Source organism: Mytilus californianus, unplaced genomic scaffold, assembly GCF_021869535.1.
Source record: "Mytilus californianus isolate M0D057914Y unplaced genomic scaffold, xbMytCali1.0.p SCAF_1, whole genome shotgun sequence".
NCBI classification, from domain to species: domain Eukaryota; kingdom Metazoa; phylum Mollusca; class Bivalvia; order Mytilida; family Mytilidae; genus Mytilus; species Mytilus californianus.
The window spans coordinates 98,964,918-98,983,148 of NW_026262581.1; the positions used below are offsets into that span (position 1 = coordinate 98,964,918).

The 18,231-nt window shown below is 32.9% G+C and overlaps 1 protein-coding gene across 3 annotated transcripts in view; it reads left to right on the forward strand.

Moving 5' to 3' along the window:
- LOC127726947 (coiled-coil and C2 domain-containing protein 2A-like) overlaps positions 1-18,231 on the forward strand; it is a 70,303-nt gene that overhangs the window by 34,523 nt on the left and 17,549 nt on the right. For all 3 annotated transcript variants that reach the window (XM_052234324.1, XM_052234336.1, XM_052234332.1), the window contains 14 exons: positions 2,180-2,312; positions 3,088-3,154; positions 5,033-5,125; positions 5,602-5,686; positions 6,021-6,174; positions 7,018-7,162; positions 8,069-8,207; positions 9,895-10,101; positions 11,056-11,148; positions 12,930-13,021; positions 13,874-14,041; positions 16,726-16,783; positions 17,376-17,485; positions 18,123-18,219. In XM_052234324.1, the coding sequence (XP_052090284.1) occupies positions 2,180-2,312; positions 3,088-3,154; positions 5,033-5,125; positions 5,602-5,686; positions 6,021-6,174; positions 7,018-7,162; positions 8,069-8,207; positions 9,895-10,101; positions 11,056-11,148; positions 12,930-13,021; positions 13,874-14,041; positions 16,726-16,783; positions 17,376-17,485; positions 18,123-18,219 (1,641 nt within the window). The remainder of the gene's footprint in view (positions 1-2,179; positions 2,313-3,087; positions 3,155-5,032; positions 5,126-5,601; positions 5,687-6,020; positions 6,175-7,017; positions 7,163-8,068; positions 8,208-9,894; positions 10,102-11,055; positions 11,149-12,929; positions 13,022-13,873; positions 14,042-16,725; positions 16,784-17,375; positions 17,486-18,122; positions 18,220-18,231) is intronic.

Genomic DNA, 18,231 nt, shown 5'->3' on the forward strand with positions numbered 1-18,231 from the left:
GGGGTCATCCCGACCCCCTGCCATTTGAGAAAGTTCTAATATCTTGTAAATGGTCGAGATCCCCACCCCTAAACCATATATATTCTGGTTTGTCATGATAAAGCACATCAAATGTTATACAGGGTTAGTCCCCAGCGGTCACCCCCACCCCTTGCCATTTGAGAAAGTTCTAATATCTTGTAAATGGTTGAGATCCCCACCCCTAAACCATATATATTCTGGTTTGTCATGATAAAGCACATCAAATGAAATACAGGGTTAATCTCCAGGGGTCACCACCACCCCCTGCTATTTAAGAAAGTTCTAATATCTTCTAAGTGGTCAAGATCCCCACCCCTAAACCATATATATTCTGGTTTGTCATGCGAAGATGGTTTGAATGATATACAGGGTTAGTCCCCAGGGGTCATCCCGACCCCCTGCCATTTGAGAAAGTTCTAATATCTTGTAAATGATTGAGATCCCCACCCCTAAACCATATATATTCCTATTTGTCATGTTTTGAACATTTGAATGACGTATACGGTCAGTCCCCAGGGGTTCCCCCCACCCCCAATGTTCTAATATCTTGTAAATGGTTGAGATCGCCACCCCTAAACCATATATATTCCTGTTCGTCATGTAATGAACATTTGAATGACGTATAGGGCCAGTCCCCAGGGGTTCCTCCCCACCCCCAATATTCTAGTATCTTGTAAATGGTCGAGATCCCCACCCCTAAACCATATATATTCTGGTTTGTCATGCCAAGATGATTTGAATGATATACAAGGTTAGTCCCCAGGCATCACTAATGCATATAACTTTACTTGACCAAACCAATTTTCACTGGACGTTGCCCAATGTCAGGCGACCCTGGGAATTACGAATTATGGGAGCTTCGTTTGGGAGACTTCGTAACAGCATCCTGTTACAATCATTTCTTGTTTTATTAGTTGTTATTGGCTTTGAGCTAGCTGTCAGTAAATGCAAGTACTCTCAGATCTGTATTTAGTGCCTTTTTGTTGTGGGGAGGTATAAGTACCCATCCACGTCCACTCTGTGTTTTTGTTAGATGTATTTCTATTTGTATTCATCTGATGAGTTAAGCCTTTTTTAACTGATTTTTATAGTTTGTTCTTATGTTGTACTGTTACACCACTGTCTCAGGTTAGGGGAAGGGTTGGCGCCTTCAAACGAGTTTAACCCCACCACATTCTGTATGTGCCTGTCCCAAGTCAGGAGCCTGTAATTCAGTGATTGTTGTTTTTTGCTGTGTGACATAATTTAGTGATTGTTGCTTTTTGCTGTGTGACATATTTATTTTTTGTTCATTATCTTGTACATAAATTAGGCCGTTAGTTTTCTCGCTTGAATTATTTTACATTTGTCATTTCGGGGCCTTTTATAGCTGACTATGCGGTATGGGCTTTGCTCATTGTTGAAGGCTGTACAGTGACCTATAGTTGTTACTTTCTGTGTCATTTGGTCTCTTGTGGAGAGTTGTCTCATTGGCAATCATACCTCGTCTTCTTATTTTTATATAACAGTTGAATGGCTTCTGGTGTAATTCCTATTGAAATGAGAGATGTGAGAACCATACACATTACATAGTACCTTTCCAAGGAAATCCTATTCATATAAAAGTTGAAAATGGATTAATACCTCTTTTCAAATGACCACAATGGTAATGTTTAGATCTGAAATAACAGTGGATGTGTCATTATAGGGTTATGCACCTTTTTCTACAGGTTATTGATGTATCCTCTAGGGCTGATTAACTGACATAAAAAGTCCAAATGTTTCATCTAACCTTGATCCAAAGGACTTTCATGTAGAGTTTTTGAGCCAGCAATTCAGTTTACACATCAAATACCTCTAGTAAAAATTTGTTCAATCCTTATGATTTTAAATACAAGCATTTCTTATTTTTTCTTTCAATTTACTTTTTCTTTAAACACACTTAAGGATACCATCCATGTGTATCTCACATGAATATACTACAGTGAAATTCTCATAGGTTAGGAAAGTAGTTTCAACAACATGGTCTATTGAAGTGTAAACCAAGAAATAAATTCTAACATATCAATCATATACAAGTTTTCCTAGATTGGAAATCATATAAGAATTATTTTATTTTATTATTTTGTGTTGGGAATCATATAAGAATAACAATATATGTTATTATTTTGTGTGGTAGGATTTGGCTGATGATGATAAAAAGGTTTTAGAAGAGGAAGATTTACCAGAACCAGATCCACCCGTTGAATTTGATGCTGAAGCTGTGAAAGCTAAAATTAAAGAAAAAGTTATGACGAGTAGAAGGCGACCAGGTAAAAGTTAAACTGGTGTATATTTGAAAAAGATAAGAACTTATTATATCAATGATTAAATTTAAAGCTAGAAATTATATTTCAATGCAATTATTTTGTATCAATGGTTCTGATTGGATGACAGTAAGCGTAAAATTCTCTATCTCCCTGTCTGTAACTAAGGAAGCCAACATTTTGAATTCTGGAATGTATTGACATGTAGTTACTCCAATAATAAGCAAAAAAACTCTCATTTTGCACCTAGAGATCATCTTTTTATAAAATTTTATTACTTTTTGAGGCGGCCAAGAAGCCAGAAAATGCCCGGTGTTTATGTTTGACGCCGGAAACATACCTATGACGTCACCTAGTCTTGGGGCCAAAGAAGATAACATCATTTTCGCGGAATTTTAGTTTAATGAAAATTTTACACTGAAATAATTACTAAAATTGAATTATGTATTTATTTTGCATTAGAATAGAGATAATTGTATTGTATTTGAAGCTTTGCGGACGTCCATTGGTAGTTTTACTGTCGCAAATATCCGTTTACCTGTCTCCACTAGGCGTTGCCAGGAAAACTCAATTTGAGACAGTAAAACTACCGATGGACGTCCTCAAAGCTTCAAATACAATACAGTTATCTCTTAATTATTAATCAATGGATAAATGTGTTCAACAAAATATTGCCTGAGCATAAAACGGTCATCAGTCATAAGTTTACCAGCAACAAATCTCTATAAAAGTCTACACTTATGAAATTAAATGATTTAACACTATGTTTATGATATTCTAGGTGAACCAAAGTTATACCCAGAGTTGACACAAACATCCAGCATTACTCCCACCAACCAGTGTCCAAGGTAGGTCATATCTCCACAAACATCCAGCATTACTCCCAACAACCAGTGTCCAAGGTAGGTCATATCTCCGCAAACATCCAGCATTACTCCCACCAACCAGTGTCCAAGGTAGGTCATATCTCCACAAACATCCAGCATTACTCCCACCAACCAGTGTCCAAGGTATGTCATGTCTCCACAAACATCCAGCATTACTCCCACCAACCAATGCCCAAGGTAGGTCATATCTCCGCAAACATCCAGCATTACTCTCCACCAACCAGTGTCCAAGGTAGGTCATATCTCCACAAACATCCAGCATTACTCCCACCAACCAGTGCCCAAGGTAGGTCATATCTCCACAAACATCCAGTATTACTCCCCATCAACCAGTGTCCAAGGTAGGTCATATCTCCACAAACATCCAGCATTACTCCCCACCAACCAGTGTCCAAGGTAGGTCATATCTCCACAAACATCCAGCATTACTCCCACCAACCAGTAGGGTAGGCCATATCTTCACAAAAAGACAGTCTTACTCTAGTCAATCATTTTCCAAGTTATATTTCAACATTTTTATGCCCCCGCCATAGCAGAGGGGGCATTAAGTTTTACCCTTGTCCGTCTGTACGTCCCAAAATTGGTTTCCGTTCTCTAACTTAAGTTTGCCTAAACCAAATTTTATGAAACTTATACACAATTCTTATTACCACAAAACACAGATCAAGGTTGAATTTTGGTGGCATCACTTTGACCGTTCTAGAGTTATGCCCCTTTACAAATGGAAAAATTGCTAAATTTCTTGTTTCCGTTCTCTAACTTCAGTTTGCCTCAACCAAATGTTATGAAACTTATACACAATGCTTATTACTACAAAACACAGATAAAGTTTGAATATTGGTGGCATCACTTTTACCGTTCTAGAGTTATGCCCCTTTATAAATGGAAAAATTGCTGAATTTTTCGTTTCCGTTCTTTAACTTTTGTTTGCCCCCACCAAATGTTATGAAACTTATACACAATTCTTATAACCTCAAAACACAGATCAAGTTTGAATTTTGGTGGCGTCACTTTTTCCGTTCTAGAGTTATGCCCCTCTACAAATGGAAAAATTGCTGAATTTTTGTTTCCATTCTCTTTCTATACGTCTTTAGTTTGCCTCAACCAAATGTTATGAAACTTATACACAATGCTAATTACCACAAAACACAGATCAAGTTCGAATTTTGGTGGCGTCATTTTTGATGTTCTAGAGTTATGCCCCTCTACAAATGGAAAAATTGCTGAATTTTTCGTTTCCGCTCTCTTACTTTAGTTTGTCTCAACCAAATGTTATGAAACGTATACACAATTCTTATTACCACAAAACTCAGATCAAGTACAAATTTGGGTAGCGTCACTTTTACAGGTCTTGAGTTATATCCCTTTATAACATTATATGCAAGCGGGGGCATCATCTGTGTCCCATGGACACATTCCCCATTTATTTGGTTATAGTATGGCAACCAATCAATGTCAAAGTTATAGTTCAACAAATTGTCAACATTATGTTAACCAGTTGTCCAAGGTACATGTAGGTTACACCTTGACAAACATCCACCAATATCCCTAGATAGTGCCCGTGTAGGTTACATTTCTATGAACAGTAAGCATTAAATCTACCAGCCAGAGTCCAAAGTATATTATCATTCAACTATCTAAAATATTTGTCAGATACAGTCCAGTATAGATTATTTTCATCCTTCCCCTTTGATAATAACAACTAAAGGAGCATTATTTTAAAATTGCTAGTAATCGTAAGAAAAGTCGAATTATAAAAATCTTGAAACCTATTTGAAAAAATGGTTAAACTAAAGTACTATATTTTTATGTCATTATGTTATTATTATTTCATTGAAGGGGAGAACAACAAAGAAGAGAGGATATATCCAAGTGTAAAATATACATCAAAGTCATGTTCAATAATAAAGAAGTCTCAAGGACACCTTCAAAGTAAGTCACTTTGACCTATATAAACATTCATTCCTAAATAGAGCGGTGTGAATAACACATAGGAGTTTATTCTTTTTTGTACAGCAAAACTAATCAATGAATGATAGATTATCCAAGGAAATTTAAAGTTTCAATGGAATAAGCTTCATGGAGAACAATATCTATTGTATATATTCAATGGGAAAATTCAATTTGCAAATATTGAAATACCCAAATGAACAGGTATTGTGGGGAAAGGTTTAAAATTAATAAGGAATAAACTGATATTGAAGTAGAGTTAACATCTTACTATTTTTTTACACATCAGGTACCAATATAGGAAACGTTGATTTTGATATATTAATACAAATTCGTTTATTTCTTTTTTCCCACTAATGTTGTATTCTTTTTTACAAGCCGTAATCAATAAGTCAGTTAATCAATTTTTGTTTTATTTACACATTTTGCAGTTTTAAAAGTTTGTTTTTTAATTTCAGAATATTATCTCAGGATTTCAAAGTAAACTTTGGACAGATATATAACTTAAAGATTGTTCAGTGGCCTGAAAGTATCAAATTTCAGGTAAGTTATAAATACTTAATAAGGAATTATGTGCATGACATGCAGAGAAGCAATACATGTTGTAATTGTTATGAAAATAATGTCAGTGTGAACCATTTCTTGCAACTGGTCAGATCAATTTGAACCTTATCATGAACTAATGACATTTGTAATTCATTGAAGTTAGTATTGCCTAGGAAAGATGGTTTGCTTCTGGTGAGTTTATCTTAAATATCTGAGCAGTTTTGGTTTCAACACTTGATATTTTTTTTAATATCATTTTATCAAATTAAAAAGAAAAGTGCTAAACGTGTGTATAAGTTTATATTTAAATCATTTATTTTCATTAAAACAGATCCATGAGACCCTTGGTTTTGGAAGTGAGATGTTAGCAGAGTTGTGTGTTGGTATCCCTGAGGTATCAGTTACCTCACAGAGTGTTCAGTTGGAAAACATGGAGTTCAGTAGTGACCACAGGGTACATCACTCACATGAAGGGGTCGGAAGTGGTAAGTACTGACCACAGGGTACATCACTCACACGAAGGGGTCGGTGGTGGTAAGTAGTGACCATGGGGTACCACAGGGTACATCACTCACACAAAGGGGTCAGTGGTGGTAAGTAGTGACCATGGGGTACCACAGGGTACATCACTCACACGAAGGGGTAGGAAGTGGTAAGTAGTGACCATTGGGTACCACAGGGGTTATCACTCACATGTGGGAGGAAGGGAAATTGTAAACAGTGACTACTAGTTACCTTATTCATTTGAAAGGGTCAGAAGTGGTCAGTAGTGACCATGGGGTACCTCACTCACATGAGGGGGTAGGAATAGCTGAGTAGAGACCAAAGGGTGCCTCATTCACATGAGGGAGTGGAAAGTTCTAAGTAGTGACAACAGGATTTATTACTCACATGTAGGGGGCAGGAAATGGTAAGTAATGACAACAGGGTTGATCATTCTCATAAAGGGGTTGAAAGGAGTGGTAAAAATGACCACAGGTTACATCAATCAAATTAAGGGGTTGAGGAGTTGTAAGTAGTGGGTTCAGGGTTCTTCACTCATATAGAGGAGTTTGAATTGTTTAGAATTGAAAGTATTTTTTAATAATTGAAAGAAAGTTAACACCACAAAGTTTTTGAGGCATATGTAGGAATCACCATGTCCATCATAGTATGGTCCTTTCAGTGCAACCACCAAATAGATTTCCGTATATTTTTACTCTTGAATTTATTTCTTGAAATGTTAAAGTTTCTTTTATAAACTATTTAAAAATATCTACACAAGGGAAAATAACTCTGACCAAAGAATTTTCATGAAAATCCAATTAATAAAATTTTTTTATTGACAGGTTTACCTTTCACTTTTAACAAGACTGGAGATATGATGACACTGATGACAACAGGAGAGATCAGTACTAGTGTGGCATGGGCTGTAGACGAGAATGGCATTCCATTGGTACCTCCTGTAACAGGCACTGCTCTCAATGTAGTAGAGTAAGACAACATAGTCAACATAGTCACACATTTCTTTAGATTGGGTTTTTTTCCAAAATCTATTCTATAACTTAATTGCATTTGGCAAAATTTATGTGTATGTTTTTTTATTGAAGTACTCAAATTGCCACCTTCTTTACAAGGAAATTTAAATGTTGTTATTAAAATAAATGGGGGGTTTCTCAAATCTCCAATAACTTACAATTAAGTGGCCTTTGCCTGGTGTCCAAAAGTTAAATCACTATCTTAAAACTGCTGTATAAAACAACAAAATGTGATTTGACGTTGCAGAAGAGTTTCTCCATTGCCTTTGATAATTTAGAAAATAAAATACAAGTTGTTAAAACAAACACACACACTCTCTTTTAATGTACAATGCTGGCCAATAATTGCATTTGTCTCATAAGTATGATGGTTTAGAGGTATGTAAATGGAATGCATTGACTTATCAAACAAATGAAAGTAAAAACTATACGCCTTGACTGCAGTTTTTGTTCTGTAATATATTTCTGTTGTAGAGTAATTTTTCTATCCAAAGATAGGAAAGTCATTGTTTTGCAAAGGTTTTGTCCATATAAGAAATTGTTGGCGGCGATGTCAGCTTAAGTCTCTGTTAAACTCTTGAATTCATACATAACTTCAAATCTTTGAAGACCAAATATTGACCTCTATACATGAATTAAAGTAGATGTAGTGTATACATCAATGAGACAAGAACCCAACAACACAAAAAAGAAAATGAAACATTTAAAGATCAACAACAGACAAATGTCTATACAAAATGTACATCTTTAGATTGCCCCAAAGATAGGAAATTGGGAATAAATTTAACAAATGTCTGGGTTTGGTTTATTTCACATCTCATGTTAATTGCACATTTTACATTTGAGGTAATTACATTTGCAGTGCCATGAAAAAGATGGATCCCATGGCAGCTATAGGAGCTACAGGAGTTGTAGATTTTCAAAAATTATCAAAGTGGTTTGAGGAGTCGAGACTGGATCCTAATGACCCAGCTAATGCTGATCTTGTCTATATGTTAAAGGTAGGTTATTTGAGGAGTGTAGGCTGTATCATAATGACCCAGCTAATGCTGATCTAGCCTATACATTATGGGTCTCATTGGGGTGTAAGTGTGATCCTGGATTGGCTGATTTTTTTGTATGCGTGACACAAGACAGTCAAGTCAATTTGGGCGGGACACGTGAAATTACAAGCGCTATTATTACAATGATAAATGGGATACAGGATTCTGACAGAACAATAAGCGGGATCAGGGATCAGACCCCCACAATGAGACCCCCTACATTAAAGGTAGGTTATTGGAGGAGTGAAGACTGGATCCTAAAGATCCAGCTAATGCAGATCTTGTTTATATGTTAAGACTAGGTTGTTTGAGAAGTGTAACCTGGATCCTAATGATTCAACTAATGCTGATTTAGCCTATACATTAAAGGTAGGTTATTTGAGGAGTGTAGACAGAATCCTAATGATCCAGCTAATGTTGATCTAGCCTATATGTTATATAAAGGTAGGTAAAAGAGGGGTGTAGACTGGATCCTGATTACACAGCTATTGCTGATCTTGGTTTATATGTTAAAATTGGGTTATATGAGGAGTGTAAACTGGATCCTAATGAAACATCTATTACTGATCTAACCTTTATGTTAAAGGTAGGTTGTTTTAGGAGTGTAGACTGGATCCTACTGATCCAGGTAATGCTGATCTAGCCTATATAAAGGAAGGTTGTACCTTCTTGCCCATGTCATTAGGTCTTAAGGGCATAGTATACACAAAAGATCTCTTGTTGATTTTTCCTTTGCAATATTGATATATGTATGTTTCAATTAAAAACACAAATTTCCAATACTTTTCTGGAAAGAAAAACTTTCAAAGGGAAAGATATATTTTTACCTGTTTCTTTGCAAGATATTCCCTTATTTATAGGCCTTTAAGGAAGTCCCTAAAATAAATGCTGAATGCGACAAAATATTTGTAAAGTCATACATTAATTGATAACAAACAATTCAAATGCATACAGAAAAAAATTCTACCATTAATGTTTCTTGCAATTTGGATATAACATTCTTAAAGCAGTAAATAGTTGATTGCAATAAAAAAAAAACTAAATTTCGGTTTCTCCTTATTTTTTTTAGCTAGAAATGGAAAAGATAATTTTTTAAATGTTAGAGATCCCATTTCCCTTTTTTGGGTCTAAATTACAATGTTGCATTGTATTCTTAATGCAACATTGTCCTGTAGCTATTCCCACTGTCCATCAATAATGCTATACAAATTGCTGTCATATTCAAATTTATAGATGATACAAAATTAAACAGTCTACATGTTCCTCAATGGCCCTACAGTAGATTTCAGGTTCTTAAATACACAACATGTTTGTTTTCCTTTGCAAATACTTTCAAATTCACATAACTGATTTGATGACATAAGTGATTTTTCCACAAATTTTGGATGCTTATCATTAGCAATGCTGTGAAAAATACATGTTTAAGTTAGATTTATTATTATCTGCCCTTTCTTCTGTATTGTATGCCTGGGGATTATAGTAAAGGACTCTGTCTCTGTCTGATGAAATTTTAGATGGAAGAGATAAAGACAATTTATGTTAGACAACATGCATAATTTTTTGACAAACAGCTAGTTAGTGATTTACCTTTCAGCTGAATTATATAAATAAGTCAAATGCTTAAAAAAATTGTAATGTGTTTCAGCCTAAAGGTGGAGAAATACAACTAAACCCACCAGATTACTTCAGACTAGAACAGCTTCAGGAAGAATTTAATTTTTGTGATGATACAGACATTGCTAATAATAAAAGATTTCAATTACTAGAGTTGAGAGATGGTGAAGTGGCAGAGTTCAAAAACTATAAACTGGTTCCAGTTGTTGAGAAAGAAATCCCTAGAGATACATTTACAGTAAGTTTTCTTTTTTATGTCCCATATATGATAGAAGGAGGCATATTATTTTCCAGTTTGTGCTTCTGTCTATTTGTCCATCACATATCAGGTTAAAGTTATGTTTTACGGATGTTTACCATGAAGTGGTGGTCACATCAAATTGAAACTTAGTACACATGTTCATAATGATGTGAACTTTTAAAAGTATGTGCCAATTAGGGTTTTTACACAAATTTTGCAGTTCATTGAACATGTAAATTTATCTGGTTAAAAGTTTGGTTTAAAGTAAATTACTATGAAGTTGTGGTAACAACAATTTGAAACTTAGTACATTCATTCTTTATGATGTGAACTTTTTAAAATGTATACCAAATTAGGGATTTGAACCAGATTTCACAGTTCACTGAACATGGAAATGTATTAGTCTGAGGGAGCATGGTGTCTATGGACACATTTTCGAATTGTATATTGTAAACTACCAGTCCAAGGTTGGGAACCTCTGCAATGGTTGTCTTTTTGTATGTCTTGGTGTTTTTTTTGTATTGTTAGGAAATTTGGTGTGAGTTGTGGATCTTTTGTGATTTCTGTTTTAAAATTTACTCACAGCTTGTATGAACTCCTGTCCATTTTTGGCATTTTTGGGGGACTCTCTGAGTACAAGAAGGTAAACTTCTATAGAAGGAACTGATACTGATAACATATTTATATTAGGATTCTTTATAAAAATGCTTCATTACATTTCCCAAATAAATATCTACCCAGTGCTGTCATTTTCTAATACATTTTAAAAAATACTTTCGAAAATGCAATTCAATTTAACTTTATGTTATTTTCATAATTCTATATTAGCTTTTCTTTATCGTGTATGAATTGAAAAATAAAACCCATTCTGGAACAAAACCATTGATTTGCCCATGATAATAAATGATTTAAAAAATGCAATTTAAAATTTGAATTTATGAATAATTACAGGAGTATGAAAAAAAGAAAAGGGAGGAAGAAAAAATTAAGCAAACTGAAGATATTGAGGAACAAAGAGCTGCTATATCAAGATTCTTACAAAAGGTAACTTTTACTTTTATGAAGAATAGCAAAATGTATTAACATTTTTTGCTATTTTAATGCTAGCTTTTCAGATAAGTGGATTTCATTGAATTGTGTGGAAAATTTGATGTAGGACTTGGAAGCTCAGCAATGTAAGAAAAATATCTATCATGGTGTCATCATTGAAAGTATACATCAGTTGTTATCTGGGATGTTCAATCTAAGGCATGTGTTTGGAGTATGTAGTAATCTGTTGTAAGATTTATAAAATTGACTGTCAAAATTATCCATTTTATATGCTAGTCTTCTTGCATTCAAATCCTACAAATTGATGACTTCTTTACTAAAATGCTAGAACCAAAAGTCTCTAGCTGTTAAGCAAACATGAATCCATCAACTAATGATAATATGTAGAGTTATAAAACCTGTATAAAAGTCAATTTCACTGTAGGATTTGAATAGTGTAATAAAAGACACAAGGAAACAGACACCCCCTTAAACAAAAATTTCTATTATAGTCAAGATTCAAATTGAAGTTTGACTATTTAAGTCAGAGACATCCTAGCTACGGGCCTGGATATTGACCATTCAGAGAGCTTGAAAATCCAGGGTGACCTTGTTATCACCTTTGATAGTCAGGAAATGAGACATAACACATTGGAAGACAACTTCTTTGCCCCATGTCTATTCTTAAAAGGTTTATTTATGAACAAGTAGTTTTAATACAGAACTTGTCAGACAGCTATTTGTTCTGTTCTTAAGATAGTTGATTACCCCTATAGCCATTGTTGAAAACATGGAATACAACACCCACCCATGGAAAGCATTACCTGATGATATATGTGTACAATCAATCACCACAGAAATTTTGAAAAGTATTGAAATAGACTTCTTTCTATTTAGGTTTACAATTGAAATATCATTGTTCAACCATGTAGTTCCAAGAATAGTAGTAGGAGCTGTATTTAATTTCTTCTAATGGTTTTCTCCAGTGAAAATAGACTTTAGAAATATCCTTTACAAACACAAATTATTTTCTTGTCTGTTCCTTATTTCATTTTAGATTTTATAAATGTAAGAAATTGTAAACATCCGTCTAAGTTACCATTGTAAACAACAGATCATTGTAGATGTATATCTTAATTTTATGACAACAATGTCTTGTTCTCTAAACGGAGAAAGAATCTTTTGAAAGGGTTTACATATGGCTTACGGTATTTAAATTTAATAATTCCTAAATAACAAAATTATTCAACTTCACATTCATCAAAGAATCCCATCAAACCTAATCATGTTAACATGATAAAATTTACCTGAGTTCTGATACAAGGGTTTTCAATAAAGTCTATAAAAAGACTTGCATCAAAATAAACATTTCTCATGGTTTAATAGTAACATTTAATTTTAGAATTGATGCATGTATAAACAATTTATATCCAAAAATATTGACAATTTAAAGTTAAGGGGGTCTATAATTCAGTTTGACAGCTTCAGATACTGTATGCTAATTTTTTACCCTTATCCACTAGACTTAATCACTACTTTACGATGTTTACCTTAAAATGCATCACCCAAATTTGTTTACATGTACATAGAATTTCACCCCCTTACTATTTGTAATACAGCATATCTTAAGTATTACAACTTGATTCAGGTATTAAAACTTACACTACATTTACCTATGTTGTGCCTGAAAAAGTGGGGTTTTTGATCTGTAAAAAGAGAATTTATGATTTGCAAGTAAATAGACTAATCGCTCCTATGAATAGCTTATACTTAAATAAATTTTGATTTTCTTCTAGACAAGAGAGCAAGTTATGAGGAAATTTAGACAGTTATCCCATAAGAAACATCTGGGTGATGTTGTGTTAGAAGAAGAGGTTCCTAACATAGCGTAAGTATTTATGGTAAATAGTAGCAAAAGAAATAAAAACAACATGTTATTAATTTCTTGCGTCCGAAACTCTTTTCTGGATTTACCTTCATCAGGAACGCTCAAAGACAAATATTTGAAAGCCGAGGATGTATAAGGACCGAAACAGTTGAAGAGCTATATGACCAAAAAGTACCTAAAAACAATAGCCAAATCCATTTAAGGTCAACTTTGCCTGAGGGAGTTGAAACCTTAGTTTATTCATAATTTTAAAATTTATAAACGGACAATTTTAGAAAGGTTTGTTATAAATCATGTCAGTACAGAAGTACTGACTACTGGGCTGATGATACCCTCGGGGACTGATAGTCCACCAGCAGAGGTATCTACCCAGTGCTGTAAAAGAAATGAAAACTGCAAATTAGCAAGTTTACAGTATTGCAATTTTTTATATTAGATTATAACATTTAAAAGATGTGTAACTTATATTTCTTTCTTTGAAATACAATCATTTCCACATTCAGTGTTCCCTTGCTATTTTTGCCTCACTTGAAATGAAGTCTTTGAATCAAGACATGCTTTTCCCTACATTGGCAGCATCAATATTTGTATAAGTTTACACTAGGTCAGTTTGAAGTGAGCATGAATGGTACATAAATTCTGTTTTTTATGTAGTTTTATCAGCAATTTGTACACATTTTCTTTGACTTACTACCCAATATTATTATAGATCATGGACAGTACATAATATTCGAAAATTGATAGACAATGATGTCAATTTTTATGTCAATCTGCATTAATTTATCAATGAAACACATGTGAAGTCTTTCATACAACCAAGAAATCATCAAAACACATATCATTTCGTTACAGAATGATAGGTGCTAATTTAGTGAAGGTTACTGAAAGAAGACGTCCATTAAGACCAGAACGAAAAGAAAGAAAAAAAGTAACAGCTCAAGCAATAAAAGACAATGATCTTAAAATATTGGTTAGCATAACCAGAGCTTTGTATGTTCCAACTCGAGCAACTTCTTCAGGGTAAGATCATTTTGTGTATTGATATTTTTAACAACTCTTTTTTATTAGCTTTTTATGTTATAGAATTTAATTGATTTTTCTGGAGTTATGACCTTTTTTAAGCAACTAAGGATAAAATAAAACTCTGTCATTAAGCCCTGAGTCTAAAGTTAACCTAGAATTTCTACTCATGCAAATATCACTAACAAAAGAATGTTTAGTAACAGCTTTCTTAACTGACCAGATTATATGTTGCAGGAACTTCAATTTACACATAAATGTTTTTTGAGGTTATGTTATGAACACAATACTGCTTACCTTTGACTATGCTTAAATATGCTGATTGTTTTAGAAAGTAGTTGATAGTTTAATATATGCAAGATAGTTTAATCTGTAAGAAAAATGCATAATTACATTTCCTACAGTGACAAAAAGTTACCATTAATAAGTATGAAAAAGACTAATGTGTATGTATTACCTAATATATTACCCAGGGATGAGAAGTAAGTACTCTTTATTAGATCTTCTTTCTTCTATCAAATTATCTCATACATTGTACAGTTGATATCTTATGCTGCTGTCTGCTATGTAAAGTTACCTGCAATTTATCAAATTCACTGTAATGAATAAATTGGATTATGCTGGGATTATCTATTGGTCTCAGGATTAATGTTAAATATAAAACTTAATTTGCCTGGAAAACTGTCTAAAATGAAGCCATATTTGTGTCTGTTTTTTTACTTCTAAAATGCAGTTTTTAAGAAAATTTGATAAATGTCTTCAATCTATCGCTTGTCTGAAATGGAATAATAGTTAATGTTGGAATACTTTAATATTTTTTAAATACTAATCATTTAGTGATTCACTATAACTCCTTTTGTTGAGTTGGTGGTTGGCATAGCAACTAATACAACAAAACAGTTTTGTTTACACTTCAACTATCATCTATACATTTCATGTAGATGTCATTTTCTTGAGTGATATGAGTTCCAGATTTCAACTGTACATATCTTTAAACAATTAGGTTCATACAGAAGAAACATGTATGCATTAAAGTACATTACTCAAGTTTCAACTGTATGTCTGAAAATATGTATTGAATCAAAGTTAAAAAAAGTTTTATGACTTTTAAAACATAATTCACATTTTATGTAGCACAACTTTGACTGTGGCACAATCACATGTTGTTGATAATAAACTTTACTGTTGACTAGCAGCAAATCTTATTCCATGGCCAAAAATAGAATTAAGATTGTTTGATATTGCCTACCTACCCACCTAAAAAAGCAGCCTCCTGAAAAATTTATGACACAAATCATGTTTTTTAACGAAAGATTTTTTCCTGCTCTTGCATCTTTCTTGTCTAAAACATGTTGTTGGTCAAAAAAAAACATCCTTACCTACCTACCCAACCCTGCAAGGCATGAGTAGGCAACATCAAACAAGGAATTTATTAAGGGTGGCCTTATAACTAAATATTTTACAGGAAACTTCATGGTAGACCTTCCTGTAACATTGTTTCATTTAAATACCTTTAGTTCTTCATTAATTTTCAATTACAGTAAATAGAAATGTTGACATGTGTCTGTTTGATCATGTTAAACAGAAAATAACTACTGTAAATTCAGAAATTATTGCGTGCATTTATTATTGCGATTTTGTCATTTTAGACTAAAATGCGATTTTAATTTTTGTGATATTGAGAAAAATCCTGTTTAATTCATATAAAAAATTTCAAAATGCGAGTTAAAATTATTGCGATTATAACCCTGTCGCCTTTTATGCAATAATAAAAACATCGTGATAATTTCTGAATTTACAGTAGTAAATGATATTTAGACTGAAATAACAATGATGATCCAAATGTAAGCTGAAATGTCTTATTGTAACATAATATCATAAACTCATGTTCAAATTTCAAACTATTTTCAATATAAATTCAGTGGAGTTAAGACACTTTGCATGAGGTCAATCCATTGTTTAATCATTTCCCTGATATTTATTGTTTAGCACAGTTCGATAACAACAACAAAACATCTTGTAAATTGAACATTTTTTATAACTTGCAATCAAAGTAACTATACAGTACAGAGTTTACTGAAGAGAAATGTCTGAAAATGACGGAAAGTTTGAATACGACTTAACAATTTCTTGATCAGGCATTTTATATTGGTGCAGATCTAAATGGGCATTTCAGTCCAAAATCTTATTTTAGTATATATGCTATAAGATTTTGCGCTCTTGGACTGATAACTCCTGAGTTTTTATATTTGAAATTTTACTTACCGGTTCTACTCACAAACTAGTGTGCTGTAAACAAAGTGTACCAATAAATTTGTTGGATTCATAGAAAAAGAACAAACAGATAAATAAAAAACTTCAATGAATGGGGAAATGCGAATTTAAGTTTGTATGATGTCAAAACTTAGAAATCATGGCTGTTACATTTTATTGAGCAATATTATACAACAAAAGAATACCAGTGTTATTTTTTAATTTCTTTGAAATTTTGTATCTAGGAACAAGTAACTTTCAAGCTGAAATATTTTTTTTTCTCTAAAGCAAGGCAAAAAAGTTAAGTTTTAAGCTTTTTCTTAAAGGGGATACATTCTTATATCAGGTTGTGCAATAACAATTTTGGGTTTAAATTATGCTAGTTAAAACATGTTCTGTTTAGGACTAATACAACAATTTTTATGTTTCAGACATGGTGGTATGACATCAAGAGAAGAAATCAAAACACATAAAACTATTATAGGGGAGGTAATTAGTCATTTAATTTTGTTTTGTTTTTTGGAATACCAAATTTGATTTTAAGTTAATGAACAAAAGATATAAAAATAAAGATTTTGGTAAAAAAAAAAAGAGATGTGGTATGACTGCCAATGAGACAACTATCCACCAGAGTCCAAATGACATTGATTTAAACAACTATAGGTCACCATACAGCCTTCAACATTCAGCAAAACCCTTAAGGTATAGTAATCTATAAAAGACCTGGCATGGCATAATGTGAAATAATTCAAAATAGAAAACCAAAAGCCTGATTTATGCTAAAAACGAATATGGCAGACGGCAACCAACTAGAACCACTGACTTGAAGGCTCCTGACTAGGGACAGGCACATACAGAATGTGGCTAGTTAAATATGTTTGTGAGCACTAAACCCTCCTGAATCAATGATGTTTATATTTAATTTGCTGTTTGTGAACATTTAAGAAATATAAATATACAATTTTTTTTATATTGAAAATGTTTAAGAAGTTTGTTACAAATTGTTTAAAATATATAATCAATTTATAACATTTTTTAGTAGCTTGCTGTGTATTTATTGAGTATTTAAATGATTTTGTAGACACGGGTACAGCCATTTGTAGAAGTGATGTTTCAACACAATACAGTGAGAACAAGCACTGGGGATGGTCCTAATCCTAGCTATAATGAAGAATTAACATTACCATTCAGGTAAGCTCACAGGTTGTAAGACAAGGTGATCTTTTGATTGATTACATTATCTTTAGGGTCTGATATGCAGTAAATTCAGATATTATTGCGATTTTTTTATTAATGCAAAACATGTGAAGGTATCGGGTTCGCAATAATAAAAACTTGCATTCATAATTTCAGTAGTGATTTTTCCTTCACAGAATGTTTGCAATTGCATTAATTAGATCTCACGGTTTTACCAGAAATCAATGATTTGAATTTACAGTACATGAAATTATTAACCCTACCCACTATAAAAGGTGGCTACTATTACTTATATTAAAATGTCTCTATAAAATCTTGTCAAATGTAAGCAAGCCACTTTATATATGTATGTCTATTTTAAAACAAATTCCGGCAGTATGTACATTTCCATTTAACAAATCTTATTATTGTTAACAAACTAGTTTTTGTGTCTTTCACAAGAAGAAAAATATATTGTGAAAACCATTTGTTACTAAAATTGTATCTTCTCTTATACATGTTATATGAATACATTAAAAAACATTAGAAAATGTATTGCCACAAAGTCTATAAGAAACGACTGAACAACAAAAAAGGTACCCTGGCCACCAAAATAAGTTGTTTACAGTATCTGTATGATATAATATTTCAGAGCTCCAAATGGAGATTACAGTCCGTCCAGTTTACAGACAGTAGATGATAATGTTTATCTAAATTTATTTGATGAAGTGCTCGTTGATATAGATAAGGTAATTATTGTC